Below are 26,979 nucleotides of genomic sequence, written 5' to 3'. Positions count from 1 at the left end.
TCTCTCTGCCTGAGCTCACATGGGCTCCTTGCAATTACCCAATAATGATGAATATATCCCATCAGACATTGCCTGCTAAACTGTAACCCTATTCCATTGAAATCAAATTGAACACTGGGAAATTTGATGGTTGACATTTAAAATTTCTAAATGGTCTGATGCATTCTGTCAGCTGTGCAGTTTTTCCCTCTCTCTGTCCTGAAGCAGGGGGTGGGCACTGCATGGACTAGACTAATTGTCTTAACAGATTTTAAAGTTTGTTTTGTATTTATTGTGCATGTCTTTATCCTGCTGTTCTATCTGTTTTTTGTGGGTTCAATGGAATTCAGTGGGTGATTTCTAATTTTCATCTCACTGCATGAAATGGTTAAAGTTTATCATTCACTCCCTGCCATTCATCCAAAGTTTAGCATGATTAGCTGCACCTGCAGAGCTTGCTACCTGTTGATAGACTTTCCTCTTAAAAGCCAAGTGTCCCCTGACCAATCAGCGGCCAACAGGGAGAGCAATGGCAGACAGGAGGACAATGAAAGAGCTAGAGAGGAGCACAGGGGAAGACGATCATCTACACACAAGCAAACACCAGCAGCGTGAGGGAAGACAAAAGCAGGGTGTAGAGAGTCCTAATAACTCTGGCACGTGAAGAAGAGAGCGGCATGATTAGCATACTGAAGTGCGTCCAGACAGACTCTGTGGTTGGTCTTCCTCAGGCATCCTGCCTAGAGAGTCGGTCTTTATCTCCTGACAAAGGTGTGGAATCTGGTCCAGACAGAACATTCAGTATCCAGTGACCCCTGAATTGTCCCTACCAATAATGTATCTAGTGCATAGAAAAATATCAAGCCTATCCCCCTATAATGTTAAATCTGAATACAAGTGAAATTCATGTTAGTTAAAGAATTCATCATTCTGTACGGAGGCAAGCAAGTGAGGAAGTCATCTTCTCTCTCTGTTTTTCATTCCTGCATCAGCGTCTTCAGACCGCCATGTGAATAATGTCACTTTAAATCTTACTAGAATAGGAAATGGGACTCATGTTCATGTACTCAAAAGTACTCAATGATTATTATTCATGTGCAGCAAGTGACATGACAAATTGGTGCCTAAAAATACGCCAGAATACAGGAAATAAAAGTGTTTGGCACTTTAGACCCTTTTCCTACGCACTTGGCTTCTGAAGAGGAGGACAAGGGAGCTCAGCAGCAGCAACAGACACAGCCAGCAAGGGAAGAAGACATTCAGCATTTTGACACCATCCTTGTTTTCAGTGTTGGACTTAACACTAGGGAACAATTATGTTCACTGCTGGCCCTGAGTAATGTTTTACGTTCCTTCATGTTTTCAATATGATTGAATGACAATAAAGTGAACCTTGAACCTTGAACCACTAGTCCTAGATTTCGTAGTCAGAAATTTAAATGCCGATCATCCTACTAGTCTAAAGTAAGACAACTTTTTTATGGACTTTTTTGCCTTTATTAGATAGGACAGCTAAAGAGAGACAGGAAACGTGCAGAGAGTAGAGAGTGGGGTAAGACATTCAGGAAATGGTCGCGGCCGGGCGTCGAACCGGTGACCTCTGCGACGAGGACTGTAGCCTCTGTGTGTGGGGTGCTTAGAACGATAGGCCACCAGCATCCAGAAAACAGTCCAAATTTGGCACAATTTATAAACACACACAGTCAGTGGGTAAAAAAAATATCATAATGGTTTGCAGCATGTGGCTAAGGTTAGCAGAGCTAGCACCGTAAGCCAGTTTATCCTCTGACATCCACATGCCTTTGATGGTTACACACTGCTAGTAGTAACTAGTTTAACAGCATAGTGGTTCTGGTGCTTACTAGCATGGGTGATGACGTTTAATCATTCAGTCGATTAAACCAGCACTCCTTATCAAAAACCTGCACATATCCAGAGCCTTTAAACTATCTTGAGTATTTAAGACTTTTAACAGCAAACTAGTTCCAAATACCTGCTGCTGGTCCTCATTGAACACGGATTGTAATAAAGTATGAAGTTAGTTTCCCTTAAAGGCTTTTGTCTTCTCTTTGGTTTTAACATTCATGCTCTACATAATTCTTCCTATAGCTCTCCTGTTCATACTTTGTATTCCCTACATCACATATAACCCACTCAGCAGGATATTTAACTAATTTGCAGATGACACTGCGCTCTGTGTACACAACCTCTGTACAGCCCTTCACAGTGTCCTGCCCAGAGTCCTGCAGTGTCGCCTCCTCGGGGTGAAGTGTTTGCTGAGCCTTTCACAGTTTGGAGACTGCTTCTGCTTCTACTGTGCATACTAAACCAGTCAGCTCCTCATCCTTCACTTTCTTAAGAGAAAATTCCTAAAAACTGTTCTTTTGAAGAGACGGATGAATGGCCGCACAAGGTTTTGCTTCCAGGTCCGTTCAGTGTAGCCTCTCTGTCTTCTTCCTTTTTGATTTCTGGATCCGTCAGAAGGAGGAAACCGGAGAGGGTATGCTCTGCTTTTTGGTGTCTCTCATTTCTCTTCCTTCGTTTTCCCCCCGGTGTCGATTTGAATTCCTCTGGGCTGGTGCTGATGTGGGCAGCTGTCTCCACGGTGACAGACGCCGGAGATAAAGCCTGGCCTCCGTTTTCAGTCAGAGCCATCAAAGAATGGTATACTCTGCCCTTTTCACTCAATCTCTCTCACTCTTTTGCTCCTTCATTTTATCCCATTCTTCCTCCTCCTCATTCCCTCGCTCTATACTTCTTCACACTCCAGCTGTGATTTTCTTTTCTTCCTCTCTCGCCCCTCATGGTGTCTTTTTCTTCAGAGCAAGGCAAGCGTGTCTTTAAAGGAGAAAAAAAAAAGACTGGAGACTTGTGGACCATTCAGCCGTAGCCTTTTCATACCGAATCGATAATTTCTGTTGACCGGTTCAGCAGCAGCAGAGCGTTGAGGAGTGTCTGGCTGTTTGTATTAATGTCTGGGCATGCAGAAAGTGAGACTGAGGTGTTATACACAACAGCATGGAAGGAGATTACTAATGGACAAAATCTGAAGGAAGAGAGGGCAGATAAGACGCCATGCATTTCAACTGTATGACCTTCTAAGCTGTGGGAGGCCGCCTTGTATTCACTGTTTAACGGGAGTGTTAAAGTCACTTTCATTCATTTACAGAATAGGAGCAGAAGTAAAAGTCAGACTCAGCTTCTGCATAAACAATGTTTGCTCCTGGTTCAGCAAATGTTTGAATGCATCTAACTCCACTGATTGAATTATGTGTAAGCACAAAAACTGAAGATATAACCAAGAGACTGTCAGTCAGAAGATATCTGGTTCTTTCTAATCAAACAAGATCGACTTCATAAAAACAGGTCAAACACATTTTTTCCTAAAGCTTGCTCTGGGGGATGATTTGGCTTCATTTTTTTTAAAGGGGAAAAGGTGGACAGATTCAGAATACTTTATTAGTCCCAGAGGGGCAATTCAGTTTTACAGTCAGCCCGTCCATAGTACAAAATATGTATATATATGACAGTAAAATATATAAATAATACATCGTTACATTTCTCGGTGTATTCTGCATTTTGTGCATTTAGCAGCCTTATGGCAGAAGCATACACTGTATAAAATATGGATGTAGTGTCCGGGATGTCACACATCTGTTTCTGAAGAGTTGTTTTGAGGCCAATTGTCGGCTGCAGCCTTATTGCTGCTGTCGAGCGATTGTGACGTAAAGAGGCGGGTTTTGAGCCTCCTCGCCAACAGCTACAGTGTTTCCGCCTTTCAATGAAGTCAGCTGTGCCTTTCATTGGAAGACTCGTAATCTCAATATCTTCAAAATTGCAGTGATAGAAAAAAATTCACCCCCCTGTACAGTGTGTGCCGATCGAGAAATGAGCTATCCAGACTACACTATTTTTTTGTACCAGGCTGTAAACATGTTTATTTCTGCTGTAAAGATTGGCTTCTTTGAATTGGTGCGTATGTGGTTTCCGGTGTTTCTGGAGCCAGCATCAAGCAGATCCTCAATAAACTGCAGTTTTGGACTCATATTTTTAGACCGGAGGTTGCCGCTTGGGCAGAAGGGATAAAATAATTTGCATAGCGGTTTGTTTTCCACACTGGCACATAATACCACCGACCTGAGGGCATGATTTCAAATTCACTGCCAAGTATGGGATCAGATTGGGTTAAAATTCAGTTTGCTTTCTGGACTGCCCGCATTGTCCAAAGGGAGCAGAGGTCCTTAACCCTCCTGTTATGTTACGGGTCAAATTAACCCTTTTTAAAGTCTATTTTAGGCAATATATGCCTTCAAAACCAGCTAAATGCAGCATAAAAATCTGGGCAGCATGTGACAGAAGGAGTCGAGTTAATTTCTCAGCATCACTTCATAAAAAAAATAAAATAATAATAATAATAATAATAAAAAATAAACAAAGATCTATGTCATGTAAAACTGTTGTATTTATATTTAGGGCTTTCCAATGTGCATTTAAAAAGGTTTTAACATGAATTTTAATGAGAAACGAGTGAGTTATCCTCATTGAACCATGATCTGTGAGGATTAAAGAACACCAGTGGACCAAATCTTGATTTAAAAGGTTAGTAATGGAGTTAAAAATTTGATTTAAAAAACAATGTTTCTTGTGACATTTTTGGATAATTGAATCTGCCCCGGGTCAAATTGACCCAGGAACTTTATTGCTGTTCCAGAGAAACGAACATAACAGAAGGGTTAAGCTGGACTCCAGTGATTTTAGAGCACAATCTGATGATGCCATTCAGACACTTCTTGTCTTTCACAGAAAGACAACCAAACCAGCATATACAAGAATAAATGAAGAGACTCTCAATAAAACTTTTATAGAAGGTACATCAAATATTTCTGTTCACACCGAGTTGAGTTTTCTCAGCAAATGGATTCTCTGGTTTTCTCCCTTAACAATGCTGTCAGTGTTTTCATTGAATTTCAGATTGGACTAAGTACTTATGTGATTGTACTATTTGTACCTCTTCACCATGGATAGTGCTGGTTTTGGGGTCTACACTGGATTTCTTGAAATCTATGATAACTTCCTTGGTTTTTAACACATTTAGATCGAGGAAGCTAACATCACACCATTTCACAAATTCAGGGAGGACACACCGTGGTTTGATTGGTGGCCCTGAAGAAGAGACAGTAAGACTGTGTTGTCTAAAAATTTGACAAGATGGCTGTTTTCTTGAGAGGATCTGCAGCTGTCTGTGTAAAGGATAAAAAGCAGGAGAGAAAGGACACAGGTGTGTGTACAACAACTTAATACTAAAAAAAAAGAGGGATAGGCCTTGAGATGGATTTTCTGATATCAACAGACGGTATAGTTCTACTTTTTCGATGCACTCTTTTCCACAAATTAGGGCCAACAGCTGAAAATACTCAATTACCAAGGGTTTTTAACTGGCTGCATGGCATAGAGAGCAGTAATTGGTCACCTGAGATGGAACAGAGGATGAGCAAGGAGTAATGAGAGAAGTCAACTATGTCTCCACAATGAAACAAGAGGAATCATCTAATTACTGCGCTTACGCTTGTAAAGATCAGGATTACACATTTAACAGGAGAGACCTGATTGCAGGTTAAACCAGTTCACTGTTTGGATATAGGTCAGTCTAGGATTGTTCTGCAACTGTTACACCCTGTTTTCTGAAGTTGTAACAGCCCAGAGTTCAGAATCATCTATCAGTGAAACTCTTCTTGTGAGCGGACATAAAGAACATGATTTATATCAAATAACATAGATCCATTAAAATTAGAGGCCAGGAGACTTTTTTGTTGAGGAGCCTTGAGGGCATCAGTCTGAGATATTTCAGATGAGGCTTTAATTCTGAGCATAACACATAAACATAGTTTTCATAAACCAAAGAAATAAACCTTGACATGTTTAGTGCTTCTTCTACTTTTGACAAAACATTGATGCCATGCAGCCTCCTCCCATAAGTGTAGTCAGGGGACCTTTCTCCATTTCTTTCTACATCTCTCTCACCATAGCAGATAAAAAACATCACAAGTGCAGCATTAAAATGATGTGAATGCATACTGACTGATGCTTGATTAATAATGCAGTGTTGTCATGTCTTCTTGAATAAATTCATGAAGGCAGTTGATGGGAAACACAAACTGAGTCCAATTTTTATTTTGAATTCCACAAGCATCGTCAGGTATCCTGGGAACCAGACTAATCTGTGAGCTTAGTTTACCCTGGTCCCTCCTCTCCCTCAGACAGACTCTCATCCCATCTGATTAAGGTCAGGCTCATGACAGACTTTTATCTCTTATTAGGTGGATTTAGGTGCTCTTCAAGCATTTACTTAACATCAAACATGGCTGCTGCTAAAGTGGCATGTTGTGAATACATTACTGGTGAGTATTCAGTCTTCATTCTCAATCAGTAGGCCGACAAATGACAAAGTGTGGCTAGCAAATTACCATTTGTCAAAATCTTACTTCAACTAGACGGTGTATATATTGCTCCTAAATTATGGAATGAGCTTCCCCTCCACATTAGACAAGCCTCCTCACTGTCCATTTTTAAAACTCGTCTAAAAATCAATTTTTATTCCTTGGCTTTCAACCCTGCATGAGACTCTGCTCATGTTTTAGTGTTTTATGATTTGTTTTTATTTATTGTTTTATTGTTTTATTATCCTGTGTTTTAATTGTTTTATGCCTGCATTGTTTGTCTATTTATGTACAGCACTCTGTTCCGGCTGTGGTCGTTTTAAAGTGCTTTATAAATAAAGTTGAGTTGAGAGTTGAGTATGTGTTGAATGTTGACGGAGAGCTGAATGAGGAGAGAAGTATCAACAGTAATATTCATGTTACCTTCAGTGCAAATGTTCACTTATGTGGAATCCCTGAAGGAGGCTGATAAGAATCCAACGTGATGGAAGCATTACCAACCATCAAGTCTATGGACTTTTTTTTTTTAAAGCTCTGATAATTAATAATTGTCAACTCAATAAGATCATATTAAATCAAATCAAGTTAGCTAACTATATCTATTCTGTGCTTCTGTATGTACTTTATTATTATTTAATTTTATTCTATTTTATTTTACTTTATTTTATTTCATTCTATTTTTTATTTTATTTATTTTATTTATTTTATTTATTTTATGTATTTTATTTATTTTATTTTATTTATTTCATTTTATTTCATTTCATTTCATTCTATTCTTATTTTTATTTTATTCTATTTTATTTTTTTATTATTTTTTTTTATTATCATTTTATTTTCCTCTTCTATTAATATCTAACTTTCTTACATACTGTTTATAAGAGCTCTGTAATGCCTGAATTTCCCTCCCCGGGATAAATAAAGTATTTCTGATTCTGATTCTGATTCTAAATACTTTGTGTCTGACTTATGTCTGTAGCAGGCAGTCAGGTAATAAGTGGGATAGTGAATAGTAAGCAAATTAGAATCCCTTCAGGTTGAGAAAAGACCCCCCACCTTGCTCACCCTGTCTGGATCCTAATTTGCATAAGCACCTGTTCACTATACATCATCAATCAATCAATCAGACTTTATTTATAAAGCGCTTTTCATACAATGACATTGTAACACAAAGTGCTGTACAAGAAAAACAGCTTAAAATAGAATAAATTAAGATCCCAGCCCCAGCCCCGACCCCGAACCCACCCCATAATCCTAAGGCTAACAACACAATATGCAACAATAGTAATAAAAACACTAAAATAAATAAAATAAAAATAAATAAATAAATAAATAAAAATAAAAATAAAAATTTGCTGAACGAACTGAGGAAACGCTCTCATGTCATCTTAATGAGGAAACACTGGAGGTAAAATAAGATGTTAAAACTCAAAACAGGAAATTAAAATCACCAAAGTAAAATACATTTCTAAGATAATAAAAGACTAAAATATTAAACCATTAAAAGAAAATCAGATGTGAGACTTAAAATAAATAAATAAGTAGAATAAAAGTGACTAAATTTGAAATAGATAATAAATAAATAAATAGATAAAACTGTTAAGAATAAAAATAAAACTTAGTTAAAAGCTAGACTAAAAAGGTAGGTCTTGAGTTTGCCTTTAAAAATATTTATGCTCTGGGCAGCCCTCAGATCCTCAGGCAGGGTGTTCCACAGACGTGGGCCGTAATAATAAAAAGCTGCCTCACCGTGGGTCTTAGTTTTTACTTTTGGTAACATTAAAAGTCCACTACCTGAAGACCTGAGGGCTCTCACTGGCTCATATGATAAAAGCAAATCTGATAAATAAGAAGGGCCAAGACCATTAAGAGATTTAAAAACCAATAAAATAATCTTAAAATCTATTCTAAAAGATACTGGAAGCCAATGCAGAGACTTTAAAATTGGTGTGATGTGGGCTCTCTTTCTGGTCTTCGTCAGCATTCTAGCTGCCGAGTTCTGGAGCAGCTGAAGCTGAGAGATGTTCTTTTTGGGGAGACCAGAAAGAAGAGCATTACAATAATCAATTCTACAGGTTATAAAAGCATGAACTAGTGTCTCTGCATTGGCTTGAGAGAGAAACTGACGCACTTTGGAAATGTTTTTTAGGTGATAAAAAGCCTTTTTTGTTATTTCTCTAATGTGTGGCTCAAAACTGAGGTGTGAGTCAAAGATCACACCCAGGTTCTTTACCTGCTCACATGGTTTTAGAGCCAGTGCTTGGAGTTTGGTGTTCAGTTTCTCTCTCTGAGGTCCAGTACCAATGACTAAAACCTGAGTTTTGTCCTGGTTGAGCTGTAAAAAGTTCTCTGCCATCCATGACTTAATATCTAAAATACAGTTAAAAAGTGTGTCAATTGTTCCTGGGTCATCCCTTACTTAAATATTGTTCAATCCAATTACAGCGATGTGAAGCCTCAAAGTTTTGACCTCTGCTTCAGAAGACTAAACTGTTTTCAGATGGAAACCAATGAGTTCAGAGTGACAGCCTTTACTGTAATAGGCCACTTTAAGATAATTAGGACTCACATTTGGAACACGATTTATTAGTGAAACTTGTTGAACATTTGTCTTCTTTATTGAAACCTCATCTTGGAATGGATGTGATTCCGAGGAACAGATATGTCTCCGATAAGAAGACCTGGATATGAGGAGGAAGACTGTACGTACAGGTTTTCAAACAAAGTTTTATTTTGCCAGAGACTTCTTTTCCTTCCTGTGTCTGTCAGGTGACTGACAGTAAACCAGGCATGTCTTAACACCTTGCTCAGCACCACTCTGCCAAATTACAGCAAATAATGATAAAGCAGAAAGTTTGACGAGCCCAAATTAAGCTGTCACGTCTGCTGTGATGAATTATCTCCTGCTGTGGAGGTTGTTTCTCACACTGAACGACAAGAAAGAGCAGCGGATAGTTTCTCCTGAAGGCATAAAAAGCAGGCTCTGATATCTCCCACAAACACCATCAGGGACTGAAGAAGGAGAGGACGTATAGACGGCTGGCACTGACTTCAAAACATTTTCTCCTCAGGACACAATCTCACTGCACCTACAAATTCAAATTATCATCAGCACACGTCTGCACAAACTAATTAATTGTTTCCATTTCAATTTATGACTCTGGAAATGTGTCAACCTTTATGTTATTATCTTTTCCCATGTTTTTTTCTTTGCTGGTACTATATTTTTCTTTTCAGAAGTCGTATCCCTACATCGTCTTTCATAGCTTCCCATGAGGATAGACAAATCTTATTTTATCTGATCTTAAAGTTTATTCTGTCACTAAATTCCCTCTGGTTTTCTTGACTGAATCACATCTCTGATCCTCAATTCATCATTTTTCCCTCAAATAAAAACAAGTGCACAATCCTTTCACGGAAAGAGTGTCTATAGTATCTACTTTACCTCTTCTTTTGTGTCGCTTTGTTACATGATCAGTCTGTGGATGCAGCAGAACTGTCAGAGCACAGCGGCTCTGATTATTGCACTCCTTACTCTCGCCTGTTCGTAATATCTTGCATTGGTTTTCTGCAGTTATTGTACTGTCGCAGTGGGTGAGAGCTTTAACGGAATGACTGAGATGTCAATGTAGATTAGTGGCTGTGTTGCTTTGTTTGTGCACAGCAGTGAAGAAATTACAGAAATGATTTCTGCATTGAGAAATGAGTTCTGGGTTGTGAGGAATCTGTGGTGGGTTCTGCTCAGAAACTAAAGAAAATAAGTAAAGGATTAAAGCCGCAAGCGGTGATGAACGGGCCCTTGCACAACTACCACCTGATGTGCGCCACCGCCTGATGTGCGCCACCGCCTGATATGCGCCACCGCCTGATGTGCAGCAGGTATTGCTGTGCTGCACTTTATGAGGCCGACTTTATTTTGAATGTTCAATGTGTCTACTCCAGAATGTGCCTGGTTTTGACTTGATTGGAGAAAAGGCCTGGGGCAAGATCTCTTAAATACGTACCCTTGCAAATCAGGTGAAAAAGTGAAAAAAAGATGGCCGACTTCCTGTTGGGATTTCACCATGACATTAGGAATCATTTTTGTAGACCTTGGCCTGATAGATATGGAAGAAAAAAGTCATGCATGTAGGTTAAACCATGTTGAGGAGGTGCCTTGTTGGAAGGAAGGGGCGCTATTGAGACATTTTTGGGAGTTTTGCACTGGACCACTAAAATATTGACATTTTTGCCAAACCTGATGAATGTACCAAGTTTGGTGAATTTTGGGGCATGTTAAAGGCTCCAAAAAAGCTATTTGTTTGGGTAGATAGAAAGAAAGAAAGAAAGAAAGAAAGATCCTTAGGGTTACAATAGGGCCCTAATAATGTATAGTGAACAGGTTGAAATGGAGCGATGCCTGTGAGCTACTTCAGGCAGGCAACTCGAGCTGCACTACTTCCACATTTGTCATTCCCACAATCACCTGACAAAGTATCTTCCAAATTAGGCGCTCTATTTAAGCTGCAGGATCTCCGCTCTCTGCCTCTGCTTTGCCAAAGCTCTCCTGCACCAGTGCTTCGCTCAAACTTTCACCCCCACCACCTCCCCAGCATCCTCCTGCAGGCTCTGACTACAGGGGTTTAAGATATTATGTCATCACTTCTTAATTCCTGCATGTAGAGTTAATCTGCAAGGAGCCAGGAGGTTCAAAGCCTAGATGCTAAACACAAACAATGGTCTGCTGCTGAAATAAAGTTTTGATCAATGCAACGTGAGCTGACTGACTGAAATGCAAATTAGAATACTGACAGGGTGAGCAAGATGAAGAACGTGAAACAAAGGGGTCTTGCTTGTTATCCCTCTTATAGATGAATCAACATCAAACTGAACATTTCCATTAAAGAGATGTGATAAAAGGTGAACAGGATCTCTGCAGGAATATTCATGTTGGCATGCCTGTCCTCATTTAGCTCCTTCTTCTCTGAGCTTTGCCGTGGCACACCTTTAAATATGAATAAGGCAAATGTCACAACTTTTAACATTGTTGCTAGTATCACTACCACTTATGGTTTAAGTGACTTTCTAAGATCAGCAGCTTAGAGATGCTGTCACCGGCTCTCCTGCCTTTGTCTGGATTACAGGACAGGATGTTGTTCCTCTTTTCCCTATCAGAGATGGTTGGTAGCTCAGTAGCTCCTCAGGCTGCTCTCACATCTGTGCAAGATAACTTATTTATTATTATTTATTTATTCATTCTTCCTGACTCTCAAGAAGAGCCAGAAGCCTGGAAAGCATGTTTTTTGCCACAGTGTCAACAGGCAGAGGTAATGATTTGATATGATGTGTGTGATCTGGTTGTCAATAGTGTCACTTTAGTTGCTGAGGAGTGAAGTCCCTGTTGTTAAAGGGTTTTTGACCTACCACAATCAGGTATTTAACACAGAAAGAAAGATGAGTAATAAGGAGATTTATCACTCAAATCACGTTTCAAAGGCGGAGGAGGAATTGTATATGCACCAAGACAAATGTAAATGCAACAAGATTTAGTATGTGAGGCACACAGAACACTCCAAAGAAGAAGCTCCCTGACATCTTCAGACAGGGGATAGACACGCTCACACATACACACTCACACACGCTCACACACACATCCATGCCCTGCAGCCAGGGAGCAGGCTTTTTGTAAACAGGCCTGGATGTTCACTGGACTTAAGAGGCAGACAGAGCAGCCACAGGGGCTTTACTGTTGGACTCCGCCTGTCTGCATGTCACTGCTGCCAGAGACAGAAATACAAAAAAGAAGAAAAAACTTCTCCTCATGGCTTCAATCTTTTTGACTGTCATGTTTTCACTGAACTGACTTTACAGGACGTGGTTTGAATAATCTGATCAGGTTTAACGACTCTCAGATCTTCAAAACTGAGGACGAATCGTCCCAAAAGATCCAGCAGAACTTTTTTACAACTACAGTTCAGAGACAGAATTTTTAGTATTCCAGACAAAAAGCTTCCTCCACCCCTCCACCATCCATCACTCCCCCCTCCCCCCCTGCATGCCCTTCAACCACTCTTGGAGCCACTCCACCCCCACAGCTCCCAGGACAGAGGGGTCCGGGCACATCGCTGGAGGGCAGATGTAGGGGGCAGCGGTGACTTTGGGCCTGCAGAAGGTTTTTGGCCTCAGCACTGAAAGGGCTGGCGATGGAGAATTGAGGTCAGTGCTGACTCACGTCCAATTAAAGCTGCCCACATGACAGCTTGCTGAGCCCCAAACAGATGTTGTGAAGCTCTGCTGTAGATACACTGAAAGGTTGACCAACTGGTATGAAATGCAACATGATCCTCTGCTCAGTTTTGTAAGTGCCATTGTGAAATCTCTCTGCTAGCATGTTTTGTCCAAAAGAAGACATGAATATTGCTGAGGCAAGCAGCGGTGCAGTTTCATGCTGTAAATCCTGATGTCAACTACCAAGCTGCCAGAATACCACTTATGCAACAGGAACCATGAAGACCGAGCAAATCATATTCACATCCAGAGTTTTTCTGCTTAATGACACCAGCTAATGCTCATTGATGATCCCAGCACACCTTCTTAATTGACTATAATGGCTCCATAAATTTGTGATGACACAGCTTTTATTCTCAGGGGTGCAGCTTCAGAGTCTGAGGCCCCTGAAAGACAATTTCCTCAAGCCCTGGGTGGTTGTTTAGCAAAATATATTCCTTCCAATAAGAGCCATTGAACTTTAAAGGGAAGTTTGGCCATGTTTTCAACTGGATGTCCAAACAGTGGAGGAGTTAATTGAAGCAATAAATTGTTCTATGTGTTTGACAGACTAAGTTGCTTTCTCAAATTGGTTCCTCTCCACTTCCACTCTGCTACTGAAGTCACGCCCAAAACTGAATGAAGCAACTTCATCAAGGTGGAGGAATCAGATACAGCTGCAGACTTTAGGACAAGCTCCCCTCACACAGTCCATGCACTTATAAAGCACTTAATATCAAATAAACTCCAGGGCCTTTTTCAAGACTAGAAACTGACTTTTTACAACGCCAAAGTTCCAATCTAGATAAGAACAGAATTGGGTGGACTGCAAATAATTTAGACTCTATAATTAACTGAAAATAGTGCAAAGACAACATATCCAAATGTTGAAACTGAAAAATGTTAGTGTTTCATGAAAACTTCATGCTCATTTTAAATTTGAGGACAGCAACCTGTTTCAAAAATGTTGCAACAGAGGCATGTTTACCATTGTGTTGCATCAAGCCTTCTATTAACATTACTCTGCAACAAATTGGAAACCGAGGAGACCAGTTTCCAGAGTTATGATAGTGAAATGTTGTCCCATTCAAGCCTGATAGAGGATTTCAGCTGCTCAACAGTTCAGGGTCTCTTTTGCTGTATTTTTCATTTCATGATGCACCAAATGTTTTCAATGGTTGACAAGTCTATGACCTCTTGATCAGTTTCAGTTATACCACTAACTAGCAAAGCATCTGGAACTTTATTCCTCGGCTGTCAAACACCTCCATACTTCAGAAAATATTAAACAAAACAAATCATAGATTCAATGTTCATCAATGTGCACATCAAGTGTAGTCATTCAACAAATCCTCCTGGCTAGCTCGCCATATTTATGTAACATCTTTTTGGCTACCAATCATACAGCAGGAAGACCAGTTAAGCACGCGGACTCTTCTACTACAGAACCATGCTGTTGTAATACGTGCAGAATGTTGTTCGGTCTTCCCTGAAAAAGGCATCGTCTGAATGGCAGCATGTGTTGCTCCAAAACTTGTACATATTGTTCAGCATTAATCATACCATCCCAGATGTGTTAGCTACCTATGCCATGGGCACGTATAGATCCCTATCCTATCAGGGATGCTGGCTTTTGAACTGGGTGATTCCCCCCCTCTTTAGAGTCGCGGATGTGGCATCCATGTTTCCAAAAAAGAAGGTCAAATTTTAAATTGGAAGCTCACTGGAAAGTTTTCCATTCCTCCTCAGTCCATCCAAAATGAGCTTGGAGAGTTTCTGGATCATGTTTATGATCACCATTTCCTCTTTGCATGGTTAACCTGTATTTGTGGATGCAGTGATAAGCTGTCAATTTGGCAGAACCTCCACATGAGTGTGCAAACGGAGTGGAAGTGTGAAGGGAGAAGGTAAAGGGAGTGGTTAAAAATAGCCCATAAGAAAGCTGAGTTTTACCTGATTACAGAGCCGTGCTACATGAACATGTACCTCGGAGCATACTGCAAGGACTGTATCACCGTATCACCACAGCAACTGCATCCCTCCGGCTGCCATATACTCTGGGTTGGAGGATTTAAACTGAGCATTCATGCCAGCCAAAGCACATAAAAATGTGTCTTCCCCCCCGAAACATCCTCTCACATCCTCACATAAACTTTTGGATGCAGCTGACATTTTGAAGTGTAGTGACTGAACTAGTTTGGATTACAAGCAAAGCTGGAGACAAGACAACCACACTGAAACAGTCTGTAGCTTCTCTGGAATACAAACTATGTCACTGTACTCCTCAAAAGACCACAAGGAAAGGTTTTTGACTGGGTCCAAGCTACACTAAAGTGAGACATGGAACATCTGCAACAACTGTGTGTTTTTCACAACATATCTATTACTCGAACTGATAGAGAGGAGGTTCAAGATTGCAAAACACTGGTTTGACGAACACAACATTCAGCCCTGATAAAAGCAAGCAAGAGTCCTAGGAAACATAATGTTTGGGTTACAGAGATCTGGAAAGGTGTATGACGGTCCATGCATGATCTTCTCTTTTCATAAAGCCAAGAATTTTTCAATAAAACTCTTTAGAAAGGGAAAAACAATTAGCGTAAAGTACCAGCTTAAACAATTATACCGAGCATGGCCTTTATCTTGCTTGAGCAGACAAAGTAATGGAGAGACTAAGCTAATAATACTTTTGCAGACATTGTTTCACTGGAAAAGAATCTGCAATAAGGCTATTGTTTCTAATCCTTAACCACCAATTTGTCTGCAGAAACTGGATGTTTAAGTTTCCTTTAGATTAACAATGTTTTGAACCTCTTCTCCTTCATAAATATATCCCCATCACTCACATAAACACACGGTTAAAAGTCAGACATCAGTCTTGAGTGGCTCTTACCCGTCGTTGAGTCGGACCAGTATGGCCCTGTAGAGCTGGTGCTGAGGGCTGTTGGACTCTGGTCCACAGGGGTGGATGAACGGGTGGACTGCTGCCAGGACGAAGCCCTCCTGGTAGAGCTCCTGCAGCTGCCCGGGCAGCTCCCTCACCGACGAGAGACGCAGCGTGGACGTCCCGCCTGAGAGACAACAAACAGGAAAAGAAATAAAGTTTCTGACTGCTGAAGTTTGTTGGATATCTGACTAGAAATCTTTTTAAAGTTTACACGCACAAAACTTTTCTACTGAACGCTCATGATTATCTGTATGATTGCTGAAAGTTAAAAGTCTCTCGCTTATCAAACTGAACAAGCTGGACTCTTCATTTGGATTTCTGTTAATGAGAATTGAGTTTACTGTATTTCTCATCTGTCTGCCATAGTGTCAGTACCAGATAGTGTCAATAATGCCCTTATTCTTCTGTTTATTCTTAACAATTTGCTGCAGAATATCAAGAAGAAAACAACTTGAATTATGACGGGAGACTTTCTCTGGGAAACTGACACATTTCCATGTAGAGCTTCAAGGTTAAACTCTAGTTGTAAGATTTGATTTCAACTGGCAAGTCATTTCTATTTTCTTCCTTTTCCCAGACTAAGGTTGTAAAAATGTTTCGGTACTCCAATACTTTTCAATATCACATGCTTTAAATCAACACAATCAGACATTTTTAAGTTTAGTATCAAAGAGCACTGACGCTTACAAACAAAAACAATCAGATCAGCTGTATTTCCAACCAGGAGCTGCCATGAGCGAGAAAAGAAAGAGAGAGCAGGCAGTGTTGGTGGATTGACATGGAGATTTAGTAAAGAGAGTGAGCAGAAGAATCAGAATCAGAAAGGACTTTAATCACAATGCATCTCAAGAATACAAAGAATCTTTATGTTTGCGTACTCCCTGTACAAACATAAATAGACAGACACTAAAAATCAAGTACTAATAAAAAGTACAAAAGGCACGAGTGCAATAAAAAGAAACAATTGACAAACATGATAACGTGCAATAGTGCAAGGATGAAGGTGGCTCTGTCCATGAGGTAGCTAGTTTATGACACAGTGTTAAGTGTTCATCAGTGTGACGGCCTGAGGGAAGAAACTGTTCCTGTGTCTGGATGTTTTTGCGTTCAGAGCTCTGTAACGTTGTTACAGTGTTTGAAAAGTGAGTGTCCAGGGTGTGAGGGGTCTGCAGAGATGTTACTGGCCCGCTTCCTGGTCCTTGACCGGTACAAGTCCTGGATGGAGGGCAGGCTGACTCCAATGGTCTTCTCTGCAGACCTGACTGTGCGCTGCAGTCTGTGCCTGTTAGCACCAGCGCTAACCAAAAAAGCAGCCAAACTAAAGAAAGAGAAGTTTCAGCAGGTAAAGCTAGGGTTGGTAGTCACAGAAAACTAGCATGGATTTGAATGTAGCATTTCCTCAGGACTCCGTCTAACCCCAAGTATTATCCAGTTGTACAGGTGACACGATATCAGGAGAAAAGCTATAGTACATATAATACATCTAAAAGTTCTGTAGGACTTACTAAATGTCATTAATTCTTTTGCTTGTCAGAGCCCCCGTGGTGAGAGCTTTTTAGACTCTGATCCAGACTACAGTCCTTAGCAAAGCACCTCATCGGGTCAGAGGGGACAGGCCCGAGGTTGAGCCAGAGGGGCAGTGAGTAGAGGCAGGGGAAGCAGAGGCAGGAGACGGGGAGTGCATGCCGGGGGAATGTACGGGCAGGAGGCGGGCAGAACGGCAGGATGGGATTTCATTGGTTTCATAAATTGGACCCTGAAGACGGGGATTGGTTGGTGTTTTCCCAGGTTTACTCCGGGTGTAGATAGCGGCTCTTTTTCGCTCTTTTTTAGGAACACATTATTATTATATATTATTATTGATTGCCATCGGTACATGAAGATCATTTTAACCAGTATAACAAAAAGTGTATTGTCGTATCTTGACCGCCCGTGATGTGTAGATGCAGAAGGAATCTCCGTGACACTGGCTTGCTTGTTTAGTAATGCATTTATTACAAGAAAACAATACCAGTATTGGACAAGCATAGCATAATGCCTGGAAGACAGCGTGTCAATCTGTGTCTTGCTGTTTGCAGTTTACCAGCACCTCTTATGGTCTGCGAGCCAGTAACATACTACAGAGTCCAAACTTATCTTAACATCTAGTCATTTATTGTACTCTCCTTGGCTCTGCTGGCCTAAGGGTCACACAACTTATCCATGCAAGTCACTAAACAGGAAGGGGGTCTCAATCTTAATTTCCTTGAGAGTCTGGGACACCATAGTTTTCTCCTTAACTTGTTTTACGTCAGTTATTTATTTCCTGTCAGATACTTCAGTTTCTAAATCTGACTACCAACCCCAGCTTTAAGCTCCAAAGAACTTAAAAACACGACTACATCTCCACACTAACGTGCAGGAAGGCGCTGAATGACATTTGCTTGCAGCTGAAGTTGCCCTTCTGCCTGCCTGTGTGCGTCTCTGCTCTGCCCTCTGTCACAGCTACAACACCACTTACTCTTCTCATTCAAAGGTTGCCAAAACACTTTCATGTGACTGCCAATCACCTGCCTTGCAAAATACAAATCTACCTTCTCACACAGACTTGATAAATCCTTAATTCTCTCCAGCAAGTGTTTGGTTCCAGTTTTTCTTCCTTTCCTGCACCTGAAGTTTGACATTTACAGCCCAAACAAAAATCCCAGCAGAGAATCAGTTGTTCCATGTGTCCTCCTAGTGAGCGAGAAACACCCATTGTGTACAGTTTCAGATGATCCCAAAGTAAAGTGATGAACAGAAACTGCTTGAGAAATATTTTCCACAGTAGTTCTCGCAGTTCTGAACTATTTCTGTCGCACAATACAAATCACAAAAGTCCTGTTTCACAGCAGTTAGCAGCTTTTTTTTATTATCATTCCACTTAATTTATGTATGAGGCCTTTGCTTTTGGAGTAGGGCTCCAGCACAGCTTCATTTTTTTCATAGATAACAGAGAAGGAGAGGCACCGAAGTGTTAGACAAGAAAGAAAATTGCTTTGCATGAAAATAAAATGAAAAAAAAAGCATGCTTGGATTTGCAATTCAGATCCCGACAGTGATTTTTGAGTCATTCCCGGTTTGTTTTGGCAATTAGCATCACGCTTTTCGCTCCATCCCCTCAATCTGGGAGTTAATAAGAGTGGATCAAAATCCAATCAGGGCTGATTGCTGAGGCTCCGTATCACTGCAGCTCTCTATTTTCTGATGCCGGCTTTGATTCCCTCTCAGCCTCTCATAACTGTCCAAGTACAGCAGACAGGAGCATGACATTAATGAGACGCAATCAGCGAGTGGCCGACTGTTTTAAAAGAAGAGCAAAGTTAGGGACAAGGCTGCTGCATGGTTCTTACTACAAGGAATATTTCCCCTCTTTCTTTCTCCCCAGTACTCCCCCGTGGGATGAAAACCTCCAGCAGACAGCCGCTGGTGACGCCTGGTTCAGGGAGCAGCCAGCTGTGTTACGACAAACCACACACAGCTTCTGTCAGGCAGCATCAGCCAGTCAGGACGTATGGTAATGAGTGCAGGGGGGGGGGGGGGGGGGGGGAGTAATTCAGGTTCAGGAAGAGGAGCAATTACATGTGAAAATGGAAAGGGAGAGAGAAGGATGCAGAGAAAAGATAGAGGGAGAAATGATAGAGAGGTCAAAACAGAGGAGGAAATTTAGAGAGAAGATAATCGAGACACTGCTTGGCTCCCGGTTGCGTGACGGCTGGGATCCCTGCAGCACGCAGTACGAGGCGACATTTACTGTAGGCCAAACAGCTGGGGCACATGGGAGAGTGCCAAGACAAAGAGCTGGATGCAAAACAGGAGATCAGGGAGAGGAGGAAAGGAGCGTGTGAGAGAGAGAAGCAGAGGAGGCCTGGTTGTATGTATGAGCTGTCACAAGACGTGGGAAATGCCGCTTTGGCTAATTAGTGTCAATGAGACTATACAGAGGGAAAGGTTCAGATTCATGGGAAAAGTCAGAGCATAGAAGTTCAGTGGGAGGTCAGAGAGACGGAGTGTGGGTGGAGCAGAGTGTTGTTTTTTTGTGAGTGTCTGGTCTGAGAATCAGCAATGATAGCACCAAACAAACTGAAGATATTATGAATGCAGCTCAAGTACTTCAAAATTAAGCTAAAATCAAAGCTCTTTCATCCCTCCATCCTTTAACTCGCTATAACTGTCCTGAAATAAGCTTGATGCGTATTTGTATTGCTATTCGTTTACAAGATATGAAGTCCTGTTTTTGAACTTCTGTGAGGGATAATGGATAGTGAGTGGGTTGTAATAGGGCATTAGAACCTCAACAAGGTGAGCAGGCCAAAGTACCTTTTAGAAAAGGTTTAATCTATGTGTGCAATTTGGCCAACTCCTGCAAAGTAGAATTATAGAAGAGAAACATGAGAGCTTTGCTGTTCCTTTAAGTAATGGAGCATACACTAATTATCACAAAACACTAAGGAATGTAGGCCTGGTATTTTCACACTCAGGGGGCAGCTCAGCAATGCAGTGGATGCACTAAAATCCAGATGACAACAGAATGTGCAGACACTATGATCTCTCAGGATTTGCAGATCCAGGGCACGTTCTTATTCTTCATGAGCCAATGTTGCCTAATATTGCCACACTACTACACTGTAAAAATGAAAACTTTAAAATGTTGGCCTGAAAATGTTTTTTTGGTTAAGTAAAAATGACAAAAATGTTCCATTTTGTTTCAAACTACATCAAAGTAGTTATCTCAACCACCTGTATTAAGTGTGTTGTGTAAAGTTGGTCTCATTTCATAAGTTAGGTTGGCAGAACTTCAAATTATGTGTTTGAGGCTCGGCTAAATTATTTGAGTATGCTTCAGGCAAAGAACGGGGTCTCCAACTCAAATCTATAGGTGTCTTCCACACTTTCAATTCCCCACATGTGGCGCCATCTCTCCTGTCCTGTGTGGATTTTATCACCCTATAGGTGAGTTTTTGTTTGAGTATTGTATTGAAACTCTAGCTTTACAGTTGGTCAATTGATGGTGAGTTGATTACCAGTTAATGTAACTTTAATTTGTTGTGTTAGTTAGTTTAATAAGTCATGGTCATTACCAATAGTTAGCCGCCTTGAACATTAGCTAGCTACCTTGCAAGTGGGAAAACGGTGCAGTAACGTGGAGTAACAAAGGGACATTTTCTGAACAAACAATAATAAGTTGGCACAACTTTCACTTCTTAGAATGTAGAACTCAAAACTTTAAGTTACACTACATATGAATGATAAGTTATCTCAACAAAAACTAATCAGTTGGCTCAAATGTAAGATTTCTAGTTAGCCTCAAAACTCAGAAATCTGGTGCAGACAGTTGACAGTGTACCAGCTACAATAACCAGCAAAGAGGTGGCGCTGAGGCTAAAGTCTTGCCGCGTGACAAACAGTAACAAAGTGATCATGTCAGACAAACTAGCCACGCCTCTATTTATGTTGAACAATTAGCCTACATATAATCATGACAGGTGAGTTGTAGTTTTGTTTTGTACCATGTAAACATGTTTAAGTCTCCTGCAGTTGATCTCTTGCAGTGTTCTGGGGCAGACATTGTACCCCACATTGCCCCTGAGTGTGAGCCTGCAGGTTGTGAACGTGTGTAAGTGATTAGATAAGTAGTGATGGGCAGATTGGCACTTTGTACAGCAGCCTCTGCCAACAGTGTGTGAACGTGTGAAAGGGTGAATGTGACATGCAGTGTGACAGCACTTTGAGTGGTTGCAAGACGAGGAACAAGCTCTCTCAGTGCAGTCCATTTACCATTTATGTCTCATGCATCGGCGACTGCATGCGTCATTAAGTGGATCTGTCTGTCTAAATGTAGCCATGCTAAGCTAATGTTCTTGTTTTTCTGTGTTTCTGGAGAAAGGAGTAAAAACATTATCATAAAAGAATGCTTATATTTAATTGCCTGTTTGTGTCCAAGTGTTCAACTCCTTCCCGTAAGTGTTGAGTGTTTGAGCTGTTAAAAAAAGAAACTCTCTGTTCTATCTCTAATCTGATCCGTCTTTTCAATATCTGTAATTGATTAAAGCTGTAATTCTGCAGAAATGAGATTATAATAATCCTTTAAACCTCCCACCCTTTACACCTTGACACACCACACTTCCCCTGGCAGACAAATGCATCTGAAGCCCATATGTGACACTTTTCAACCATCTGACTCAGGCTGCAACACAATGATGTGTCGTGCTTTCACCGTGCCACACTACATCATCAAGACTGCAACAGTGCAGAAGAAAAAAAAAAACATTTCTGGAACAAGCCTGCGAGCGCCAATCAGGAGGCAGCTCCTGTGATGTAGCTTGAGCGCTGATTCAGTTCAGATCCCAACTCTTCCTCGCGGGCACAAATCCAGAGGTTCATTGTGAAACCACGAAAGAAACAGAAGAGGAAGAAGGGAAGAAGAGGAAGGGGGAAAAAAATCATATGCTGTCCCCTGAAGGCAAGTGACTGCTTTGGCTAAAAATACTCCTCCAAATTTCTCAATCACACTCTGTCCTAGTGCGCCACAATGCAGGAGCTTTAGAAGTTAAAAGGCGTGGAGGAATTAACACAAAGAAATAGGCTGCCATCGCAACGAGTGAAACATATTCTTCTCCCCCTCCCCTCTGCCACTCCATCCTCCCTTCTTCCCCCCCTTTCCCTCCACTGTTGGCTGCCTTTAGAAATGGGATTAATCCTTCTGCTATCTCTGATTTTGTTTTCTCCCTCCTTCCTTCCTTCCTTCTTCATTTCGGTTGCGACATGAACACCCTGTCCTTTTCCCCCCCGAGGGATGCCGGTGCCCATCGTGTGCACATGATTCTCAGGGCCGTGGATATTAAGTAGAAAATGAAACCGTCTTTGCTTGCTCTCTGATCCCCTTAGTTGAGATGAGTAAATAAGGAATGGTTTCAATTAGGCGGAGGGAACACAGCCGCTGGCGACTTCTTAAGTTGGCTTTAATCGCTGTGTGAGCTGCTAATAATCACATCCAGAGGCCTCTAAACACACAGGCCCTACATTTATTTATCAGACCAATTTTATTTATCATTCTGTCTCCAGAGTGAAGGGGTGCCCAGTGGTGATTCTCATGCTTGTGTAAGGTTGTTTACTGTGGTTACTTTGCCCTAAAATCATGTTATCCAAGGAGAATCTCTTTGTTTACGTAGATGAGAGCAAATTAACTGCCATAAAAACTGCTGCGTCTAAGTGTCAGCGTTGATGTTTTATATGGTGAATCTTAAGGCCTTTGAAGGAGTCGCTCCATGATCAAACAGGCAATCTTGGGGAACCTTACATGGCAAACTGGCAGCCAATTACTTCGTTCCGTCTTTTTGTTTACCCTGGAAGAAAAATCTTGCACATATCAACACAGAAGAGCCTTAAACTCACAGGAACAAATCGCTTCGTGACACATAATGAGAAAAAAAAAGGGGGGCGTCTGGCTGACAAGCAACAAATTGGTTTTCTGGAAAATTGTGTTAGCGCTGAGCCGTCAAACAGACACCGCTATTAAACACAGAAGGAAACAAAACAGGGGGGAATGTATGTATGAATGTATGAAGAGGGAGTGATGGCTGTGTCTTCAGGCTAATGGGGAGATGCACGAGTCTTTGCTCATTGCTCATGCTGGATGACACATCAGGGGGATGAATAACTTTTTTGTTGTGTGAGGATCAAAAGTTTTTATGTCAAACCCAGTGATTGTGTAACTTCACAGGTAAACACTCGTGCCTTTAAAGGTAAACAGTGCTCCCCAAAATGTAGAAATTAGGCGGTTTGCTGTGGTGACAGCTCCAACTGTAATGTTGAGTTTAATTCTCAGTTGTTACAGTTTGTTGAACTTAAATGCCAAAAGCCATCATGAGAAAAAATTCTCATTCACATTTGGGCTTACGAGTTTATCATTCAGAAATCAGCAAACTTTCCATGTTTGTTGTTATCTCTAACTTTAACTCTCTTTAAAGTATACAGGTCAATATTGTGACATCTATCGTCTTTAAGCTGTTCTCAATTTTTGTACGGTGTTGCTCTGCTAACATCAAAAGCACCATCTAACAGCTCATTGTAACTTAAAGGTCATTTCAGCTGAGGTGCACTGTTGGTTATCTGCCTGAATGTTGTATGAGGGTGCAAACGGATGCAGAGGTGGAAAAACACCTCAACAAATCTGGTAAGCGCTCCAGAAGAACCCACACCAGTGCACACGCATGATCCAGAATCTGACCCCGAACAGGAGGAGGAAGCTGTTGTGTTGCAGCCACGGTTCTCTGAGTGGTTCCTTAAAGTCTTAGTTTTATTCCTACTTTCTTTCCTTCTGTTTGTAACTTTCTGTGGTCTGTCCTCATTGTTGAGGCAGTCTGAGGTGAAGTGATTGGCATTAAACGGGGCCTTCAAACACAGTTCAGTCAATCAGCGCTACCAACATCAAGAAAACATACACCACTGCTTGTTATTGCACCTCTGCAATATTTTTAAACCACAGAAACTAATGTTACAACCATTCTGTGTCAACTGAAATCACTAAGCTTTACAGACCTGGTCAACTGGTGACATTAGCCTGCTATTTGACCAGCTGGAACAAGTACAGGAACTTCTCTTGGAAGTGGACTCCAGTGTGCGAAGGGCTCCAGCTAAATGCCAAGAAAACTGAGGTCATCGCTAACATCCTCCAGGACCGTCGACCTTTACGGACAACAGGGGGTACTGAACTGAAAGTACCAAATATCTCGGGTCATGGATTAGCATGTCAGTTCAGGACTTTAAAGTAAAGGAAGCCTCTAGCATGGGAGGCTTTGAAAAGTACAGCCAGTATGTGGAAGTCCAACCTCCCCAGACATACAAGCTCGGCCTCTACTCTTCTCCTACACAGATGTGAATGCTGGACCCTGAAGTCCCCGATGCTGGATGGATGCTTGACTTAATGGTGCATATGGTTCAAGACATCAACCAGGATGCTTATGTCACCATCAAGAAGCTATGGGGGCGGGGTTACAGAAAGTGGGTGAGGAAGAAGTGTCAATGAGGATGAAGTTGGCTAGTCATTGCCAGAGAAACCAGGGGTTCTCAAGAAACTAATTATCACAAAACACTGAGGAATGTAGGCCTAGTATTTCCACACTCAGGGGGCAGCTCAGCAATGCAGTGGATGCACTAAAATCCAGATGACAACAGAGAGACGCTGGTGCAGAAAGCACTGGTGAGCCTGCTAGATGTATGGAGGAAAGGGATGACTGGAAACTGTGCTGGAGGGAACATCAGTTGACAACAAATGAGGGTTGGCTCTCCAGCTCCAGATCTATACAGTAAGCCATGTTAGTGTAGCATTAGCTTACTCCACTCTTTTTAACTGCTGAATTCAGAGATGCCCTTTAGGATGTTTTCTCCTGCAGATATGAAGAAAGCATTATGATACACAACAAGATACAAGCACTCTCACTTTCTTTGTTCCTCGCCCCAGTGTACACCTGGCCCAACAGATTATGATGTTTGAATTAACATAAAAGGAAATACTGAACTATCATTAATCATGATAAGATAAGAAAACGGTTGAGAAAACTTGACGTCTCAGCCAGGAATCAAAAGAGAGAAGCATGTTATGATGCTGAAAATGAAAATGTTTCTGTTTAAAGCTGCTGTTGTCAGGAATGGTGTAAAAAACTGTACTTTTGTTTCTGCTGGGTTTGGAGAAAAGGTCATAATGCCCATCGGTACTCATCTGTAAGTTAATTAATATGATATTATGGCGGAACAATCAGAGCTACTCCACAACCCTCTGTCCTGATTGGTCGAGTGGCCGCCCCACTACGTTGCCCTGATTGGCTGGGAAGCCACTACTTCCGCATAGAACGCGCATGACAATCTTTTGTGGGCGGGGTTACGGGAGCAGAGAGGGGAGGGGGAGGTGAGTGAGGGGAAATCTGGTGGGGAGGGGTAGTGTTGACATTCGAAATCTCTCTCCAAACTGATGTTTATATCACGACTACCAACAGCAGCTTTAATTGTGAGGAGAGAGTTAAATAGTGAGCAGGTGGTGTATGTTCAGAGAGAGAAGGAGAGAGTGTGTGTGTGTGTGTGTGTGTGTGTGTGAACAGCTCAGAGTGAAGATGTACACATGCAGTTTGAATATGCATGCGTGAGAGAGTTCATCTGACGAGCAGAATAAATAATAAACACACTGCTCATTTCTCCGAAGCTGACCTTCTACACACACGGCCACACATATTGATATGACTCATTACTTGGAGTTAGCAGATGCCCTCATTGAAAGTGTCTCCTACCTGGATAAAATCCAAAACATGATTCCATACACATGGAGATTAAGTGAACAACACAAATAGATGAAGAAGTAAGAAGAAGGAGAAGGAGAAGGATGAGAGGAGGAGTGAGAGGAGTCTAACATTTCTGAATGACTGGTGCAGAAACAACTTAACAACTAACCAGTAACTGACGCAAACACACAAATGACTCACACGAGGCCAACGAGGGAGAAGAAAGCTTCACTTGCCATGTGTGTCACTCTGGACTTTCACCAACAGAGGGTTTAATGATGTAAGCACCATCTACTGCAAAGATACAAGTCATTGTTTGATTGTTTTTGTGTAGTTTCACCTTCAGTCTTCCCAGCTGCAGCAATGTGGAAGAAGGTACCTCTGCAGCCCACTTACTGCCATGCATTTAAAAGTTTTTTGACATGTGGCTAGTGTGCTTCTTCAACTGACTCTTTAACCCACAACCCACAGGAAACACTTCCTCTCAAGGTGTTTTGAGCAATTTCAACATCCATCCATAATCTATACGCTATATATCCCATTCAGGGTCACAGGGGGTCGGAGCCAATCACAGTTGTCATTGGTTGAGAGGCGGGGTACACCCTTGACAGGTTGCCATCCTATCACAAGACTAAAGTGAAAAACAACCACTCATGCATACATATCTACAGGCAATTTAGAGTGACCAACAAAAAGAAACCATGCATGCTTAGGGAGAACAAGTCAACTCCACACAGAAAGCCTCCTGGTCCTGGTGTTGGAACCAGGAGCCTTCTTACTGTGTGGCAACAGCGCTAACCACTGCACCACAGTGCAGCTCCAATTTAAACCAATGCATTCCAAAAAGCACTTTGAAAAAACACTCCAAATTATTATTCTACATTCCCCCACCCACCACCACCGCCACCTCCACCACAACCACCTTATATAAAACCCAGCTTGAAGTACCTGCCTGTTGTACTCCAGGGTTTCAGTCTTTTTATGAGTATGAAATTCAAGCTGCTCTACGGGGAAACAGTGGGAGAAGAGGGATTGGGATATGGATATGCTCTGATTCTTTTGTTCATTATGCAGAGTCTCA

General features: G+C 41.5%; 1 protein-coding gene across 1 annotated transcript in view; it reads right to left on the bottom strand.

The window, feature by feature from the left end:
• The window catches only part of LOC117823513 (raftlin-like), a 185,360-nt gene that overhangs the window by 89,693 nt on the left and 68,688 nt on the right, over positions 1-26,979 (bottom strand). Inside the window, exon 3 of the mRNA XM_034698722.1 lies at positions 15,553-15,730. Within this exon, the coding sequence (XP_034554613.1) occupies positions 15,553-15,730 (178 nt within the window). The remainder of the gene's footprint in view (positions 1-15,552; positions 15,731-26,979) is intronic.

Source organism: Notolabrus celidotus, chromosome 12 (assembly GCF_009762535.1).
Source record: "Notolabrus celidotus isolate fNotCel1 chromosome 12, fNotCel1.pri, whole genome shotgun sequence".
Classification (NCBI taxonomy): domain Eukaryota; kingdom Metazoa; phylum Chordata; class Actinopteri; order Labriformes; family Labridae; genus Notolabrus; species Notolabrus celidotus.
The sequence above is the reverse complement of the archived record's forward strand: the minus strand, read 5'-3'. Positions and strand labels throughout refer to the sequence as shown.